This window comes from Ursus americanus, chromosome 9 (assembly GCF_024610735.1).
Source record: "Ursus americanus isolate L20-20 chromosome 9, mUrsAme1.1.p, whole genome shotgun sequence".
Classification (NCBI taxonomy): domain Eukaryota; kingdom Metazoa; phylum Chordata; class Mammalia; order Carnivora; family Ursidae; genus Ursus; species Ursus americanus.
This window is the reverse complement of record NC_142135.1, coordinates 79,723,073-79,743,757: the sequence shown is the minus strand read 5'-3', so window position 1 is coordinate 79,743,757 and position 20,685 is coordinate 79,723,073. Positions and strand designations below refer to the sequence as shown.

General features: G+C 37.9%; 1 protein-coding gene across 4 annotated transcripts in view; it reads left to right on the top strand.

Moving 5' to 3' along the window:
* The window catches only part of SPIDR (scaffold protein involved in DNA repair), a 486,766-nt gene that overhangs the window by 175,139 nt on the left and 290,942 nt on the right, over nt 1-20,685 (top strand). For all 4 annotated transcript variants that reach the window (XM_045789117.2, XM_087864884.1, XM_087864886.1 and 1 more), the window contains one exon: nt 13,481-13,694. In XM_045789117.2, the coding sequence (XP_045645073.1) occupies nt 13,481-13,694 (214 nt within the window). The remainder of the gene's footprint in view (nt 1-13,480; nt 13,695-20,685) is intronic.

Here is a 20,685-nt window from a genome sequence, read left to right as displayed (position 1 = left end):
AGAATGAGAATGACATGGATTGAAGAAGCGTTGTTAGTTTTGTCATCCAGAGTCTTTAAAAAGTCATTAAAAATTTTTTTTCTTAAACTCTCTAATCTACCTTATTTACCACCCTAGTTTCAATTGAAGGGACACTGCTATGACCTACTCAGTGTGGGTCAATTCCAATTTGGCTGGAGAGGTTTGCTGTAGTTCCTTCTCTTTACTTCCCCTTTCCTTTGGGGTCAAGGGAGCTCTGTCTGGATTATCTTCAGCTTCCCTGTAGCCAGTAAAACCAGATGGCCAATTAGATGTCTAAGCTTTATTTTTTCTTTTCTACCCCTACCTGCATTTTTCTATAGCCATGGTATTTAATATGGCTCTTAGCCATCATATGCAAGAATTCACATGAGTACTCTAGGCTGAGGTAGTCAAGTCAGGAAACAAGCTATGATATTAGTTTGTCCATTGTTTCAGATTTCATGTCCTAAATAACTATAATTTCCAATGATCATTTTAAGTATAAATTAACAGAGGAGTAAAGAGTTTATATTTGACTTTCATAACTTTATTAAAAATAAATGATGGGATCTGAGAAATGGGGGAAGGAATGCTTAATACCAAACTCAGCTCTCTGGCTGATGTATCTGTCATACCTTAGCTGCTTCTGCCACATCCATTTTTACCTTCATTTCTTAGAAATAAATTATTTCTTGTGAATTTTTCTGTGTAAAAAATCTATAAAATGTGGTTTGGTGACACAGCAGAATTCAATGATACTTTCAGTTTCCCTGTAGATTTTCTTAATCTATGCTGGCTCCATTTCTTTTTATATGAAAAGAAAAATAGTAGTTTACAGTTTTAAGATTGTTTTCTCATAGGCCTGTGGTTTAAAGAATCTTTATTTCTGTTTTCTCTTGTAAATGATCCAAAAATAAGATTGCACAGTTAGCCCATTCTGAATGAATTATGTAGTAGGTAAAACATGTTTCCTGTTGAATCCCATATGTGGTTCAATAAATAAAAATTCTTTCACAGTGTTCATTTGGGACCTTGTCAATGATGAATGTTATCTACATCTTAAAAACCCTAATTTCAGCCTTTAGGAAAGTATTGATAGTGGCAGGGCAGCATTTTTTTTTTTTTTTTGGCTTTCTTGAACAATTGTCATTTTTACCCTCTAGCCTAGTTCAGTATCACACTGTGAAATCTGTGTGTGTCGTCTTAACCTTTCCACCAATCTAGTTTTCCATATTTCTTCAGCTCATTTTTATTTTCAGAGGAGTTATAGGTTTTCCACTTGGGATCCTGTTGCTTGGAGAAGACTGAAAGTACAAGCCCAGGCTTGTCTTTTCCTCATCTTCCAGTAGAGATTGGCAAGGAAGAGTGCCAGGTAGCACTGCTCTGGTAGCTAGTGTGAATCTTACTGAAAGAAGGTGCTCTAAGAATGGGCGCCTGCTTATCACACAGTCCTACCTATCTTTCTTTTTTTTTTTTGTTTTTAATGTTTTTTTTTATTATATTATGTTAGTCACCATACAGTACATCCCTGGTTTCCGATGTAAAGTTCGATGATTCATTAGTTGCGTATAACACCCAGTGCACCATGCAATACGTGCCCTCCTTACTACCCTACCTATCTTTCTGAACAGATGCAGTTGTAAATTTTTCTCTTACCAAATAGGAACATTTTCAGCCTGCAAACAGAATAAACAAGTTCTTGTATTAGTAAAATGCCTTGTAAAGTTGTAAAAAATTGGAAGCTGTGTTCTTGTATTGTGATAGTGATTTAAAAGAGTGGCCAGGAGGCCCTCTTTCTGCAGCACTCACACAAGCTGGTCACCCTTGCTTTAAGGACAGTGCTCCCTCCTGGTTTGCCTCTTCCCATGTTCATTTTCCTTCGTGGTTCTTTACTGGCTACTCTTTTGTGTGCAGCCCCAGCACATGTTCCTCAGACTTCTGTCCTGGCCCTCTTCCTGTCCTATGTGTCTTTGATGGGTAATTGAGGATCTCCATGCTGCCTCCTCAAGGACTGCTGGAAGGTTTGATAATTCTGTGTCCTGCTGCCTTTCTTGGCCTAGCCCCAGCCCCACCAGCACCTAAGAATCCTACAGGTTCCACAGACACAGTATGCCCCAGCACTTGCCTTCCCTGTTCTATTAATTGAGCAGTTTTCAGTTGGACTTTCTTGTACATGTTTTTCAATCCATCTCAACCCTAGATTTTGGTGATTCAGCCTCAGAACTGTCTTTTAAGTCAGATCTCTTCATTTATCCCATTTGCTACTAGTTAAGGCTTAAATTCCCTCACGCCTGGATGATTGTGTCAGTTTCCATCTGGTCTCCCTGCCACTGACCTTTCCTCATTTTCAGCCTATCAGGGTCATCATCCTAAAAGGCAAATCTGATAGTTCCACACTTCAGCTTTAAGAGATTTCTTTTGAGTGCTTCTTGTTCTTGGAGTAAGTGTTTACCACCTTTAAGCTGTCTTATGTGGCATTTTTGGTCATGTGCCCAGCCTACCTGATGTAGTCTCATTTCCCACTGCCCACTTTCTGTGCTACTCCACACATGTGCAGGGTACTAACTACTTCCTGCACACTAACTACTTCCTTCGTGAGTCAGCTATGTCCTTCATGATATGTTTGGCTACTGGGCCTAATATGCTTTTCTCTTCTTGTAATTTTACTGGCAGTATCTTGTTATACTGGAATTGTATGAAGTATAAGTAAATAATAACTGAGCAGAGTGCTACAAAAATATATAGGGCTTGCCTAGCAACTCCAGTCAGTGCCTGGTAACTCAGGAAGTGTTTATGAAATAAATAAATAAATGTCAGTGGTGAATTTAAAAACATTACATGACATCTGAGTGCAAACATGGTCCTAGTAGGGAGATGTGGTTTTGGTCCCAGCTCTGCCAGAGCCTATGTGGGTCATGTGATCTGTACCTCACTTTCTTTACTGATAAGAGTTGATTCAGTTAGGCCTTGGGTTCTTTCTACTATTAAAATTCTGTCTTGGGGCACCTGGGTGGCTCAGTCGGTTAAGCATCTGCTTTCAACTTGGGTCATGATCTCAGGGTCCTGGGATCAAGTCCCACATCCGGCTCTCTGCTCAGCAGGGAGCCTGCTTCTACTTCTACCTCTTCTACCTGCTCCTACCCCCCCACCTCGTCCTCTCTCTCTCTCAAATAAATAAATAAAATCTTAAAAAAATAAATAAATAAAATCCTGTCTTGCTGTTTTACCTTGTCTTGTGTGGTGTTTCCATGTAAAGGCACTCTGAGCATTTTTCACTGAGGAGTCCCTGTACGTGTTTTACATCCCTGCAGTTTTTCCATGATTGGAACTCTCTGGTGTCTTACTGCATGCCTTTTGTGAGAGGCACTTTCATGACATCATCTCATTTTAACCCTTAAGCTAATTTCTCTTCTTTCCTCCCCTCTCCCCTGTTAGTGTTTGTTATAATGTTGTTGAAAAGAGCACCCAAGAATAAAATACCTACTTTTGTTTGGTAGTTGTGAGTTTGCTGTACTCATTAGGACATGCACTGCTCTGGTTAATTGTAGATTTTACCCATTTTGACCTAATATAAAGTGACTTAACTAATGAATTAGAAGTTGTTATTAGAATATCCTTTATTAATAGTTATTACAGTGGGGGAGAGGGTTGAGGGTTGATATGTAATAAGTATCAAGAATAACATGGCAGTAGTGGTACCCTGGCTTCTATTAATGTATCACTAAGTGTATTTTCAGCTCTTTTTGCTACAGAGATTTATAGTGTTCCCACATGCAGAGGGTGTGCTGTTCTGTACAGATGCACATGCAGTTCTGGCCTTCTTCAGTATTGTTTAGAGGACGGTGGGTGTGAGCCTCTAAACTCTAGAGCATTCTTCTAATTATCCGTAATTAGTAAGTTGCTATTTAATGATTCCTGAAATTTTTCTGAACACATTTATTTTTCAGTTGATGTTACATTTAAAGAAGAGATATTTAGATATCTATTTCTGTACTTTTCTCTTTAGCCTTAAAATCTTTTAAAAGTTGTTTTCAGTGTGATTTTTGGACACCACTTAAAACCTATTTTATGGGCCAAAAATATTACCTACAGTGTTATGAAATAAGGTGTTTTAAATGAGGAAGTTTTTTTAATAAAGAGGACCTTGCTTTGAGAGTACTCAGAGTGGAAGGGGCAGTTTGCACATGCAGTGGTCCTATACACTTCACTCCTTGGAAAGGTTAACCTGTAATGGCCCCTGTCTCAGTCAGCCCAGGTTGCCATAACAAAGTGCCACAGACGAGGGGTCTTCCACCACAGACATTTACTTCTCTCAGTTTTAGAGGCTGGAATTCTTGAGATCAGGGTGTCAACCACCATGATCCAGTCCCAGTGAGAGCTTTCTTCCTGGATTATAGACAGCTGCATCTAGCTGTGTGCTCACATGACCTCTTTGTGCACAAGAGGAAAGACAGATTGCTGGTGCGTCTTCTTATAAGGACACTAATCCTAATGAATCTTCGCCCCCATCTTTATGACCTCATTTAACCTTAATTCCTTTCTTAGAAGCACCATCTCTAAATATAGCTACATGGGAGGTTAGGGTTAGGGCTTCACATATGTATTTAGGAGGACACATTCAGTCCAAAGCTTTTTGCCCGAGTCCTCACAAAATTAATGCCCTTCTCACATGCAAAATACATTCATTTCATCCCAACAACCCTGAAAGTCTTAATTTATTCCAGTATTAACTCTAAAATCTAATATCCCAAGTCTCATCTAAATATCTAAATCAGAGGTGGGTGGGAGTCTAGGTATCATTTGTCCAGTGGCATAATTCCTCAATAGCTATGAGCCTATGAAACCAGACAAGTTAATGTGCTTCCAAATGCAATGCTGGGACAGGTTTCCAAAAGAAAGAAATAGGAAGGAAGAAAGGGGTGATAAGTCTCAAGTAAGTCCAAAAATTACCAAGGAAAATTCCATTAGATTTTAAGGCTCAGGGAAAATTCCCTTTGATTCAGTGCTCTGCTCTCCAGGTCTACTGGGACGTCAGGATTACCCCCATGGCTCTGTGGGGCCTTGCACCCTTAAGGCTGTCTGCAAAGACCTCACCACTGAGGCAAAGAAGGGGCATTTTGGCCCACCTAAACCAAAAAGGTAGACCCATACTTTGGAAAGCAGGAGAAATAATCAGCGTTGCCCCCTGGGCCAGTGGTGAGTGGCAGCCCTGATGATCTCCTCAGCGCCTTTGGAGTCATTCTTCCCTTTTTTGAAGGATGATGCACATTCACAAAAGAATAGCCCTATTGTCCTGTCCTGCAGAATGTAAGAAGTCTGACAGCCTTCTTTCATTCCTTCTGGTGTACGTCTCCTTCAGTTCAAATGGCAGTGTTTTTGCTCATACATCCCACAGTCTCTTTATCAAGTGATAGTTAGCCACACCCTTGGTGTTCTCTTCCAACATGCTTTCTCATTTTTTGCAATATGGCCAGGCTGAGAATTTTCCAAGTCTTGAAGTGTTGCTTCCTTTTTTGCTTAACAATTCCTTCTTCAATTCATCTCTCTCCTCTCGAATTTTACTCTTAAGAAGTCAGGAGGATGCAGGCTATATATTTCATGTTTTAGTTGGAAATCTCTGCTGAATATCCGATCTTGTGGCTCACAAGTTCTGTCTTCTACAAACACTTGGTCAGGGGCGTCAGGGTGGCTCAGTCGGTTAAGCAGCTGCCTTCGGCTCAGGTCATGATCCCAGGGTCCTGGGATCGAGCCCCGTATTGGCTCCTTGCTCAGTGGGGAGCCTGCTTCTGTCTCTCCCTCTGCCTGCCGCTCCCCCTGCTTGTGCTCTCTCACTCTCTCTGACAAATAAAAAAACAAAACAGAACACTAGAACACAGTTCAGCTGAGTTCTTTGCCACTTTATAACAAAAATTGTTGTCTTAATCAGTTTGGGCTGCTATAACAAAGTACCATAGACTGGGTGACTTAAACAACGGGTATTTAATTCTCACAGTACTGGGAAGTCCGAGTTCAGGGTGCCAGTAGATTTAGTTCCTGGTGAAAGCCAACTTTCTGGTTTGTAGATGGCCACCTTCTTGCTGTATCCTCAGTGGCAAAGAGAGAGATCATCTCTCTTGTGTCTCTCGTTGTAAGGGACCAGTCCCATTCATAAGAGCTCCATCCTCATGACTTCATTATTTCTGAAAGCCCTACTTCTAAATACCACCATTAGGGATTAGGACCTCAACATATGAACTTTGGTGGGATACAAACATTCAGTTCATAGCAATCTCCTTTCCTCCAGTTTCTAATAATCTCCTCCTCATTTCTGTTTGATACCACACTAGAATTATCCTTAACATACATATTTCTAGAATGCACCTCAAAACTCCTCCAGCCTCTACCCATTACCCAGTTCTAAAGCTACTTCCACATTTTTAGGTATTTGTTACAGCAGTACCTAGCTTGAGCTGCCACAACAAAATACCATAGATTGTATAGCTTAAACAACAAATTTTTTTCTCATAATTCTAGAAGCTTGAAGTCCAAGTTCAGGGTTCCATCATGGTCAATTTCCAGTGAGGAGCTTTGCTCTTCCTTGTTTGTTAGGTGGCAGCTCTCTGGCTGTGTGCTCTTGTGGCCTTTTCTCTATGCTTGGTAGAGAAAGATGGAGATTTCTGCTGTCTCGTCTTGCAAGGACACTAAACTTATCAGGGCTCAGATCAGTCATTCAAGTTCAGTTACTTTCTTGGAGGTCCTGACTCCAAACGCAGCCACACTGTTAGGTCTTCAACATATGAATCCAAAGTACCCCTTCTTGTCCAGTTTTGTATAAACTTCGCTTAGGGATCTGCTGTCTTCCTGGAACCTTTGTATACTTTTTCTTAGTGGATTTCTTAAAAAATTGGACCTTTTGTTGCGTCTTCACCCTCTCCCAAAACAGTACAGGCTACCTCTGCAGAACAAGTCACAGTGACATTCCTGGTGGTAGCACTGTAACATTGTGACCACAGGTGACTGGTGTGCTTTACTAAATTCTGATTGTTCTCATTGCTACAGACTGTGATGAACATCCAGTCGTCCAGTCAGTATTGTCTTGTCTTTTTTTTTTTTTTTTTAAGATTTGTGTTTCAGATTTCTGTTTCATGCTTAGAATTATTGTGGCTTTTGGAGAAGAATATTTTAAACTGGGTGAAAAGGCAAAAAAAAATGTGGAATCAAGAAGTGAAAGCACAATTGTTTATCGTTCAGTAAGCACTTGTGGTTAACAAATGTGTCTGTTCATCATTGCCAGATGACTTAAAATTTTATGGTACAACATAAATTTTAAACAAAAAGTAATTGTGCTGTTTACAAGATAAAGATGTGAATTTCTTCAGAATATAGTTTTTAGGTATTATAATCTAGACCTCCTGCTTGGAGCTTTTTGAATTTTATCATGAAATTACTAAATGAATCTGATGGCAGCTTACAAAATTTACTCAAAAACTAGTTTTGATTTAACAAACAATAATAATGCAATATTGCAATTAGTAAGAGTCTCACACATTGAATACTCACAGGAGCATAATATTGCTAGATGTTTGGGAATCCTTGGTAAAATTAAGCATAGTTGTAACCTCTCAAAAAAAAAGATAGTATGATTATGTACAAACAAATACAATTCAGATTTCAGTGCATATTAATGAAAAAAGCAGTGGTAAGATACGAACAGTGAATAGATACATCACTTGGATTTGATTTTGGAATGTGTTGTGTGTGCATTTTTCTTCTTGGAGCATCACTTGAATCATAGTTAATTTGCATTCTCTTGATGCATATCACGTCCAGTTTAGGTAAGAGGAAGTAAGTTAAAATCATCTTGATTTGCAGTGAAATTAAGGCTAGTAAAATAGTCCCCAAAGTTCTTTACATCAGTTTGTATCAGGGTTCATTTAGTTCATACATATTTATTGGTACTGATCCAGATACGGGACTGAGTTCATAGTTTAGTAGACAAAGCTATTCATTTTATGTGTGAAAATGTTGATAAGTAAGAGGTACAATGATGACATAAAGGAGAGTAATAAACTCAGCTGGATGGAAAAAGAAAATTGTGTTCAGGGAGTCCCCCCGGGAGATGATGATGAAACTCTTTCTTAAAAGTATGGTCTATGAAGCATGAGAGACTATGGACTCTGAGAAACAAACTGAGGGCTTCAGAGGGGAAGGGGGTGGGGGAATGGGATAGGCTGGTGATGGGTAGTGAGGAGGGCACGTATTGCATGGTGCACTGGGTGTTATACGCAACTAATGAATCATCGAGCTTTACATCGAAACCAGGGATGTACTGTATGGTGACTAACATAATATAATAAAAAAACATTAAAAAAAAAGTATGGTCTAGTTTTCACCTTCTTATAGAAATAATTAAAAATCCTTGAGTAGAGCTGGGGAATTTGAGGTTAGAGCAGCAAGAAATAACAAGTAACAAAGGTCTTTCTATACGATGGAAAGTAGTTTGGAATTTATGTAGTACATAGCCATTGAAGGGTTCAAGCACAGGGGTGACTGTTATTCAATTTATACTTAAAAAGAGCACCGTAGTGGGCCTTATGTATAATAGATTATTATGTACAATAGATTAGTACATGGGTTGGGACTGAGGGAAAAAGGAATGATGGGCACTTTTGATGATTTGGTCTGAAGAAGAGAAAAAGCACCAGTTTCAGAGAATAGTAGGCCATATACTTTAAAGCAAGATGCTGTATAGACTAGTCTAATGGGAATCTATGAAAATAAAGAGAGAATAATAATATAGGGCGAAATTCCTTATTACTATGTAGCCAGTGTTCGGTTAATTAAATGGAATAACTTAGAGTGCAACAAATATATTATGAAAAGTTTTTCTCCTAGAAACACTTATGGATGTTTCTGTCCTCTAGAGAAGGATCATTTCAATATCCCAATATCTAAATATCCCCACATGCTAACTAATTTCACTTGGTACTTTCTTGTATAATTTTCGTTAATCTCTTGTATAGTATTTCTTATATAAATGCTCATGAAAGTTATTATAATACATATTAATTCATCAACATAACCTACTTAGGAGTTGACTTTGCATGTAAATGGACCCTGACTACCTGTGTATTTCTAGTAAATGCCTGTATATTTCAAAGAAGTCATTTAACCCAGGAGTCTCAGATACATTTTGTTCTTACTTATTTGATTCTTTTGTGGCCTCTTAGTCACTTAAAACCACGTTTTTTTGAGGACAGTTAGCTGATAAAGTAAATCATTCACACATTCATTTGGCAAAAGTTAGCCTTTAAGTTAAATATTTTCCATTTTTAACTAAGAACTATTTTATCTGCTATTCATATATATGGATAGAAATTACTATATCCTGTGGTATACATTCTATATGAATCCTTTTATTCCTCTTCCTTAATCGTTTAAAGTCTTTGGTGTTATATATTACTATTCATGCTCTCCATTTGATCTTTGTGGCATTTACTCTTAAGTATTTGGTAATGTGACAAAGTTATCCTCTTCTTTTACAATGCAGTGATCAGTGTTGACAATCTGACAATGTCCAGCCATAGTGAGAGCCTCCATTTCTCAACTGGATGTGCTTTCTTTACATTTTAAACAAGTCTTATGTTTTAACATACTAAAGTAGGAAAAAAGCATCACTCACAATTTCCTGTATTTAACCAGCATTTAACCTGAGAGACATTTTGGTCTGTGACTTGTAAGGACATTCAATTTCTAGGGTTAGACCTGCTGGTAATTCTCTCTGATCATAAGAAAGTCGTGTGAGCAAGTAACTTTTTTAGTTTTCTTATCTGCCAAAAAGGAACATTAATATCTTCCTTACCTATTTCATAGTGCTATTGTAGGTCAAGTATGATAATAGATTTGAAAATGCCTTGGAAAGTTAATAACACTGACAGTGATGGACCAGGCCCTGCACTATGGGCTTTCTGTGTTACATCTCTTGATGTTTGCAGTGTTCTTAAGAATGGCTCATATTGTCTCCATTTAAAAATGAGGACATTGTTAAAAAGAAGGTAAGAATAGATAAGGTATATTTGAGGATTTCAAAAGGGAAGGAATAGTTGCTTCTGGCTAGGATTCAGTAATCCCTTCCTGGGCAAAGTGATATTTTGACTGAGTCTTACAAGCATTGATGCAAAATGTTGCCTTTCTGGCACAGAAATGCCTTTTTTGTACCACCCATTTAATTAATCTTCACTTGTAAAACCAATGTCTCTTATGCCTAGATTGAAAGCTTTCCCCAAATACACAGTTTGTCTTAGGTTGCTTTTCACTTTTTTATCCCTCACACAAAGTGGAAATTACGCTGCCTTAATTTCTTTAGGGAAGGCAGGCCACTGGTTTCTCCCTAAGGTGTGTTGGAGGACATTCTCTATGAGAGACTTTAGAGTGCTTCGTGGGGAACATTGTGCTGTTCTAGCCCTGTGGTACAGCCTAGATGGCACTGCTCACCATTCTTTACCAAGCCTGTTTAAGTCACCAGGCATGCTGCAGTGCACCAGGACTTTGGTGATAAACAGTGTGTTTATTCCATGCTGTAGTACATAAGGGGGATAGTCAATACCGTATGGGGTGTTTATTCTACACAGCAGTACACCAGGGTTCTAGTGATACTACCATAAAGCATGTGTTTTCTATACTGCACTGCATCATGGCTGTGGTGGTAGTAATATCATAGAGTGTGTTTATTGAAATACCAAATAGCATGCTTATTTGGTGCCACAATACACCAGGGCTGTAGTGGTAGTACCATTAAGTATGTTTATTCTGGGGGTGTCTAGGTGGCTCAGTTGGTTAAGCATCTGCCTTCCGCTCGGGTCATGGTCTCAGGGTCCGGGGATGGAGCCCTGCGTCGTCGGGCTCCCTGCTCAGCGGGGAGTCTGCTTCTCCCTCTCCCTCTGCCTCCTCCCTCAGCTCATGCTCATGCTCATGCTCTGTCTCTTGCTCTTACATAAATAAATAAATAAATAAATAAATAAATAAATAAATAAATAAATAAAATCTTTTAAGAAAAAAAAGTATGTTTATTCTATGCTGCAGAGCCTGGGCTGTGGTGATAGTTAATACCATGAAGCATGTTTATTTTACAAGTTATTTAGTGCTATGTATCTTTAGCAGAAACCATAGTTTTAGGAATAATGCCAGGATTTATGATAAAAATCTTCAAGGAGAGTGTAGTTAGTAGCAGTGTGATTCATCTTAGAAATATAGGTGTTTCTGCTATAATAACTACATTGTGTGTTTCTACAACGTCTTGCCTTTATACAATCTGTCAAGGTCTGTGGGAACTGTAGGGTTGGGCATATCACTGAAAACCTGTTTCACTTTTAGTCAGAGCTGCACAAGACAATAATTAGTACCCAAGTTGAGAACTTGTACAGCTTAGGCAGACACTGCCACACAGAGCCAAGAGGGTGTGCTCTGCCGGACTACCTGATTTCATGGGCCCTGGAGCTCAGAACAGCAGCTGCTGTCATTGGTTGATGGGAGAGGTTCCATGCCTACTGCACAGTTTTAGGGATGAGCCCTGAGTACAGGTAGAAGTTTTAAAAATTCTTAAAATATGTCCACAAATGCTCCTGTAGCTAGTGCAGCCCCTAAAGCTAGGGGCTTTGCTGCTAAAGACCCTGTTCTCCACCTACTGCTGTGGCTGCCCTGCATGGGAAAAATGGTGTGTGTACCAGAGTGACCTTTATGTTATCCTGACTTCTTTTCTTGTTCATCAACTGAGGGCAAGCCACTTTTTATTAAAGTAACAGCTATTGTGGCAGAGGAGGCTCAATGCTTACTGCCTAGTTAGTGCCTTTCTGTAATACTTGTTTTCATTCCTTCACTTCCCTCCCCATAGTGACTAGTACCAGCCAGCCTGACATTGTGCTTGTTCATATCCTTCCCCCATTCTGTTTCCTTCCTTACCTTAAGAAATAGTAGCAAGATAGGTACATACCTTAGGAAACAGTAGTTCAAGGTAGTGCTCAGTGGTGTGGCCTTGCTTAACATGTGAACACATGCTATTGGCCCTCAGAGAGAGGAAGGAATGGAAAATTAGGGGTGAGTGGAAGATGATGAAGAAGGGGAGAAAGAAATGGAAATGAAATTAAATTATATAACTAAAACGTTGGTGCTATTTAAATATTAATTTTTATTATTCACTCTTAACCAGTTGGCTAAAGTGCTAAAGAACACTCATATCAGTGTCTATTATTATTAGCAGAGTACTATGCTAGACACTTAGCTTTTGTTATTTCATTTCATTTAATTTTTTTACTTAAAAAACAATGTAATAGAAAAACAAAAGTATACTTAACCTCCTGGAATTAATAACACATTTTAATCTTTTGTCTTTTTTGATTCACATATTTTTATCATAGAAAAAGTATGACAGATAAGTGTGAAATTCTGAGTTATGTTCCTCTCCCTCTCCTTAGGTACGTGTTTCTATGTATCCTGCTAGTCTTATTTATATACTTGTGTCACATAAGTATTCGCAACAATATTTTATTGTTTTCTGTGCTTAAAAAAATAGCATTATGGGTATCATATTCTCCATTATCTTGTTTATCCCCTCTTGTTTTCAAGATCTCTCCATGCTGATACATATAGACCCAACCCACCATTGCTAACTTCTGCATGGTGTTCTGTTGTATGCACAGAACATGGTTTACCCTTCCTCCTATTGATTTGTCATGGGTCCAGTTTTCTGCTCTTATAAACAGTACTGAGGTATGCATCCTTATTTAGGCCTCCTGATGCTTGTGACAGTTTCTGGGACACATACGGGTTTTAGGTTACACACACCGTCAACCTCAATTCTCTCATTTAATTCTTAAAAATGTTCCTTGAGGCAGGTGACACAATCCCCATTTTACACATGAGAAAACAGGTGTTGAAATGCCATCTAACTTGACTGAACTTAATTAATCAGAGAGCCAGTACTTAAATTCAGATTAAATTCCGTCTTTTAAATCTTGAGCCCTAACATTCAGCATTCCTCAGAAATCCTTACTTTTAATCTCTATGATCATTGGAACAGTTGAAACCAGCTAGTCTACTGCATCATTTCCAAAGTAGAGAATCAAAGCAGGTCATGAGGGGGAGGGAGCATATAAGAAGAATCAGTAAGTGGTCTTACTCCCTTTGTTGTGGTTATCAAAATAGTTAAAGTTTTGGTATAAAAACATGCTCTGTGAAATGATGAGTCTGAGTCTTCTATGTATGCAAGACTGTTAATGATGGAAGACTATTTTTTATGTTGCTTAAAATGCAACATGTAAGTTATTTTGATTAAAAAGATGTTACAGTGAGTGTGTTAGAGTCTGTACATTGCAAAGTGTACAAACCATTTTCTCAAGGTGAATAAAGCGATCTTAATGTGGTTCTTTTTTTCATGGCATTTTATTCACAGTTGGACCATATGTCTATTATACTTCATTTTGATTTTTTTTCCTTCACCTTCTAGGTGGAAAATCTGGTGCATTAATTGTGAAAATTCTAGAGCTGCATGAGGAATGCACCATCCAAGTTGCCATGTGTGAGCATTTAGCAGGGCTGCAGGCCAACAGCCCTTCTCAAGGTGAAGCCCCCAGGACTGGCCTGAAGGTTCTGTTCACCAAGGAGACTGCTCGCCACCTCAGGGGACATCCCCAGGACATCGTCCATATCTACCCTCCCTGGTGAGTGCAAATAACTGATTCCAGCAGTTACTAACTGAGTTTGTCTCAAAAGATATTTTTATGATGAACATTTTTGTCACCTTATTATAGAGAAATGCCAGGAAAAGGAAGCCAGAATTTGACATAGATTTTACGTAACAGAAGCACTAAACTGTATTTGAATGCTTGTTTGTACTTTTGACAGGACATTTTCGATAATTTGAGGGCAGAGGGGTGTGGGAGAAACGACCATATCAAGCTTCCTATCTAAGTGGTGTCTTATAAAATCTAGTGGTTTTTGTTCTTCTCTGTCTTAGAAATATAATTTTAGTAAGAGGCATTATGTAACAATATGATAATGCACATTAATTTAATATTACTTTGCTAATCGCTTTGGGAGGGATGTAAAGTATGTATTAAGACATAGGAGGGTTTGATCTTTAGGAGCATAAATGGTCATTAATGGATCAGAAAATATTCTTAAGGATACATGTTTGCTTTCTTCTCTATAGGGTGTTATTTTTTACTATAAAAAGAAGAAAATCTTACTATTTTTGAGGGAACGTTTGAGCAGCCCTGTTTGTTTTCAGAGCTAACGGTTGATTTTATTGGCAGATATTTTAGAAGTTTCATTCATCTGTTAAATTCTTAGGTTTGAGGTTGACTTATAAATCTTAAAAGTTAAACATCCCTCCCACAGGGATATTTTTTTCACTGTTCCATAGTGAGTGATTCTCAGTCTTTACTTAAATTCTTCCACTAACAGGCTGCAAATGTCATAGGGTAACTTGCATTTTATTTTATTTTATTTTATTTTATTTTATTTTATTTTATTTTATTATTTTGTTTTTTAATAAATCTTTTATTGAATAGTATAAGATACAATAGGATCATACACAAATTATAAGTGTACATTTCTACAAATAATCACAAAGTGACAATGTAATTTCTTTCTTTCTTTCTTTCTTTCTTTCTTTCTTTCTTTCTTTCTTTCTTTCTTTTTTAAGATTTTATGTATTTATTAGAGAGAGAGAGAGATACAGCATGTGTGCATGAGCAGTGGGAGGGGCAGAGGGAGAGGGAGATGCAGACTCCCTCTGAGCAGGGAGCCCAATGAGGGACTTGATCCCAGGACCATGGGATCATGACCTGAGCCGAAGGCAGCCACTTAACTAACTGAACCACCCGGGTGCCCTGACTATGTAATTTCTATCCAGTCCAAAAAATAAAATGCACTGCATACCTGGGACCACCCTAACCCCCTCTCATTTTCTCCCTCTCCCTCCCACACCAGGTGACTATGATCTTGACTTATGATACAGTAGACTCCTTGGAATGTTTGAGAACTTCATTTAAATAGAACCATGCAATAATCATACAATATCCATTCTCTTTTTCCTGACTACTTTCACTTAATATTATGTTTGTGAGATTTATCAATGTTGTTACATTTAGCATTTTGTTCATTCGTATTGCTAGAAAGTATTCCATTGTATTAATTTATGCAATTAATGCATCTGTTCTTCTGTTAATAGTTAGGTGTCTTCAGTTTGAGGATATTATGAATAATATTGTAACGACCAACTGTCTTTCTGTGTAGCTCACTCAAGAATACAATACCAATGGGGCACCTGGGTGGCTTAGTTGGTTAAATGTCTTCCTTCAGCTGAGGTCATGATCCCAGGGTCCTGGGATCGAGCCCTGCGTCAGGCTCCCTGTTCAGTAGGAAGTCTGCTTCTCCCTCTGCCCCTCCCCCACTCCTTGTGTTTATGCTCTCTTTCAAATAAATAAATAAAATCTTAAAGAAAAGAACACAAGGTCATTAATTCTCTTTTTTCTGAAATTTCTCATCATCCTAAAATCACCCCATTATTTTTCTACCATGTTAAAAATGTTTTTTTAATTCATCTTGACTGTACTTCCTCTTCCTACCATGGCCATATTGCCCCCCATTCTCTACTGAGCCTGTTTCTTCAGGCTTCCAGCCTAGCACTCCCCATACCACACCCCTGGCATAGGCAATGACCTCCATGCTGCTTCTCCTATGGTCACTTGCGTGGCCATTATGTCTCCCTGCAGTGCAGTGCTCACTCCTGCTTTGTTTCCCTGCCTCCCCTGTGCTCCTCCTTATGCCTTTCTCTGGCTTCTCAGTACTAAAGTGCTGCTAGTCTCAGTACTAGACCTCTTCTTCATCCTGTCCACCTCATCCCCTTGGTGCTTTCATTTCATCTTGTAACTTTAAATGCCAGCTGCACACTGATCCCTCCCAAAACTATCTGCAGTCCACCCTCTGCTCCATCACCAGAGCAGCATTCCTTACTCCCTCAGCCATGGTTCCATTTGGGTGCTGAAGTCATGGCAGAATCAAGCTCCTGACCCTCCCTCCTCTTCCCCACTCTTCCTGAACTCAGGAAATGGAAACCACCTTCTTGTAGTTCCTCCACATATCCTCAACTCCTCTTTTTCTCATAATCTCCCTTCTGCCTGTGGGAACTTCCTGGTAGCTCCACTTCCAAATGCACACAGAATCTAGCACTTCTTGCCACCTCTACTGTCAGAACATTTCCGGGTTATCATTGTCTGTTCCCTGGATTATTGCAATAGTTTCTTAAATCATCTCCTTGCTTCTTTCCATGATCTCCTTCTGTCTCTTTCTAAAGGAGCAAAGCTATGAATATATAAGTTGTCATACTGCTTTTTGGCTCCACATGCCCCAGTGTCTGCTTACCTCATACACAAACCCCTCCTGAGCTCTGGGGCCTTATTTCCCGCCCTTTTCTCCTTCCCCTGTTCCATTGTGGCTACCAGAGACTCCATTCTCGTCCTCAGATTCCATGCCACTTTCCCCCTGGGGCCTGGGTTCTTGCCACTGCCTGTGCTGGGGTGCTGCGTCCCATGCCTCCCCACGTCTGCATGATTTGCAGTTTTCTTATCTTCTCTGGGCATTTACTCAGATGTTGCCTTCTCAAGAGCCCTTCCTTTGGTCCCATATCTAAAATTGAAAACTACCTCCTTCCACACCCTTTATTGTCCCTTCCTACTTTGTTTTTCACACTCAAGCAAATTAAAATATTTTAGTTTAGTATTTTGCCATGGAGTGAGTGAGCACTTTCCTCCCTGTCCTGACAGTGCTCCTCTGTCTAGCATTTTGTTCCTGTAATTTCTTGTGTTCTTTCAACTGTTTTATTGGAAGTCATTTCTGGAAGCTTATAGTAAAACTCAGTAATATTGAGAGTATTTGATTTTTGCAGAGTATCCTATTTTATCTTCTTATATACAACCACAGTTTATGTTTTCATTTATTGTATTTCAACAAAAAATGTATATTCAAGCTATGTTGAGTGTTTTACGGTGAGACACTGAAGACTCCAGCGTGGTTATGTTTAGAACTACATTTAGAAACATTAGTATGCTCTGGATCCTGGCTTTTGCCCCTATATGTTTTCTTCATTTTATTTATATGTTTATTTTTTAAATTAATTAATTGATTAATTTTATTTCCAGTATAATTAATGTACAGTGTTATATTAGTTTCAGGTATATGATATAGTGATTCAACAATTCTGTACATTACTCAGTGCTCCCTACACTAAGAGTATTCTTAATCCTCTTCACCTGTTTCACCCATCACCGAACCCCCCCCCCCCCCGGTAACCACCAGTTTGATCTCTATATTTAAGAGTCCGTTTTTTTGTCTCTTTTTTCTTTTTTGTTTGTTTTTCTTAAATTCCATATATGCTTTCATTATTTTTTAACAGCTAAATAATATACATATATATTTTATACACATACACATGTACCACAGTCTCACATTTAGTTCTTTAATCCATTTTGAGTTTATTTTTACGTATGGTATAAGAAAGTGGTCCAGTTTCATTCTTTTGCATGTTGCTGTTCAAGTTTCCTAACACCATTTATTGAAGAGACTGCATATTCTTGTTTCCTTTGTCATAGATTAATTGACCATATAATCATGGGTTTATTTCCAGGCTGTCTATCCTGTTTCATTGATCTGTGTATCTACTTTTGTGCCAGTACCATACTGTTTTGATTTATGATAGTTTTGTAGTATACCTTGAAATCTGGGATTGTGATATCTCCAGTTTTGTTCTTTTTCAAGTTTGCTTTGGATATTTGGGGTCTTTTGTGGTTCCATATAAATTTTAGGATTATTTATTCTATTTCTGTGAAAAATGCTGTTGGTATTTTGATAGGGATTGTATTAAATCTGTAGATTGCTTTGGGTAGTATTGACATTTTAACAATATTTGTTCTCTCAATCCATGAGCATGGAATGTTTTTCCATTTCTTTGTGTCATGTTCAGTTTCTTTCATCAGTGTTTTATAGTTTTCAGAGTACAGGTCTTTCACCTCTTTGGCAAAGTTTATTCTGAGCTATTTTATTCTTTTTGGTGCAATTGTACATGAGATTGTTTCCTTAAGTACTCTTTCTGCTACTCTTTATTATTGATGTATAGAAATGCAGCAGATTTCTATATATTGATGTCGTATCCTGCAAACTTACTGAATTCATGTATCAGTTCTAGTAGTTTTTTGATGGAGTCTTTAGGGTTTTCCAAATGTAGTAACATGCCATCTGCAAATAATGAATGTTTTACTTCTTCCTTACCAATTTGGATGCCTTTTATTTCTTTTTATTGTCGGATTACTGTGGCTAGGACTCTGTTGAATAAAAGCGGTGAGAGGACATCTTTCTCTTGTTCCTCATCTTAGGGGAAAAGCTTTCAGTTTTTCACCATTGAGTAGGATGTTAGCTCTGGGTTTTTCATAGATGGCCTTTATTTTGTTGATATGTGTTCCCTCTAACCTTACTTTGTTGAGGGTTTTTATCATGAATGGATATTGTACTTGGTCAGATGCTTTTTCTGCATCTATTGAAATGATCATATTTTTTTATCCTTTCTCTTGTTGATGTGATATATCACGTTGATTTATCTTTTCCTTAAATAAGTGGAGAAAGTCAAACTCTTAAGAGTTGTTATGTAGGTCCCTGTAGCATCATAGTGCCTCTGAATCTCCATACTTTTAGTATAGGTTTTCCCCTTCCATTTAAAAATATTTAATTGGTTTTTCTAGTAGGTACTTAAAATATATGATACAGATTACAAAAGGTATCAAAGGATATACAGTGAACTGTGAGTCTTCTTCTCATACTTGCTCTCCCCAGCCACTCAATTCTCATCCCCCAAAGGAACCATTCTTATCAGTTTCTTACCTTCAGAGATGGTGTGTGTGTGTCACACAGTCACAACTATATAGAGAGATGCATATATAATATAAACTTAATTATGTATTTCCTGCAATTATTCTTTTTTTACAAAAATGGTATCTAACAATACTTATGTACCATGCTTTTCTATTTTAAAAATGCATCTTGGAGATCATTCAGTAACAACATGCTAGTATATAAATAGTTGCCACATTTTTTTTTTTTTTTTTTTGCACTGACTTCTAAGTTAAAGATATCATTATTTGAATGGACATGTAGGTTGCTCCTCCTCTTTGGTTACTACAAGCAGGACTACATCATTTTCTACGTGTGTGAGGAAGAGCTTTAAGATGAATTTAAGTATTATTGCTGGGTCAGAGGATATATACCTCTTTAATGTTAGCAGACATTATCAAATGGCACCATTTTGCATTTGTACTAGCAGTACATAAAGTGCCTGTTTTCCTTTTACTAACCTACTGTATTGAACTTTATCAATTTAAAAACTGGAAAATGAATTTTATAATTTTAATTTGCATTTCTTTTACTGTAATATGGGCTTAGGCTTAGCTCCCTGTATTTAAGAACCATTAATATTTTATTTTCTGTGGACTGCCTTTTGATGACTTTTGACCTGTATTCTCTTGGTTGTTGATCTTTATCTTAGTGATTTGTATCAACTCTTTAGAAGTGATAAAAATAGCTCCTTGTCAATTGTATACATTACAATGGGTTTTCTCCCAGTTTGTCATTAGTCTTTCAACTTTTTTAGGGGGTAGGTGTTTTTGTTTGTTTATTTATTTTTGAAAAGCAGGGTAGTTTTTCCATGACTGAATTTATCTATCTTTTGTAGTTTCTACATTTTATATCATAGGTAGTAAAGAAGTTAAGACTTCTCTTGCTGTGAGATTAAAAATTTATTCTGTGTTTTATTCTAATACTTTTATGGATTAATTAGTTAAAAATTTTTACATTTTTAAAATTTTTTGGTTTTATTTAAATTCATGTTAGTGAACATATAGTGTATTATTAATTTCAGGGTAAAATTTAAAGATTCATCAGTAGCATATAACATCCAGTGCTCATTACATCAAGTGCCATCCTTAATGCCCATCACCCAATTATCTGTTACCCCCCACCCACCTCCCCTCCAGCAACCCTCAGTTGTTTATAGTTAAGAGTATCTTACAGTGGTGTCTGGGTGGCTCAGATGGTTAAGCATCTGCCTTTGGTTCAGGTCATGATCCCAGGGTCTTGGGATGGAGCCGACATGGGGCTCCTGGCCCAGCAGGGAGCCTGCTTTTCCCTCTCCCTCTGCCTCTCCCCCTGCTCATGCTCTCTCTCTCTATATCTCTCTGTCTCAAATGAATAAATAAAATATTTAAAAAAAAAGAATCTCTTTCAGTTTGTCTCCCTCTCTGTTCTTATCCTATTTTATTTTTCCTTCTCTTCCCCATGTTCATCAGTTTTGTGTCTTAAATTCCACATATGAGTGAAATCATATGATATTTGTCTTTCTCTGACTGACTTATTTCACTTAGCATAATACCCTGTAGTTCTTTTTTTTTTTTAGAAAAAGAATTACTTTATTTTCTTTCTTTTTTTTTTATTATATTATGTTAGTCACCATACAGTACATCCCTGGTTTCTGATGTAAAGTTCGATGATTCATTAGTTGCGTATAACACCCAGTACACCATGCAATAGGTACCCTCCTATTGCACTGACTTCTAAGTTAAAGATATCCTTGTCGTGTTCCTAATCTTAAGGGAAAGGCTTCCA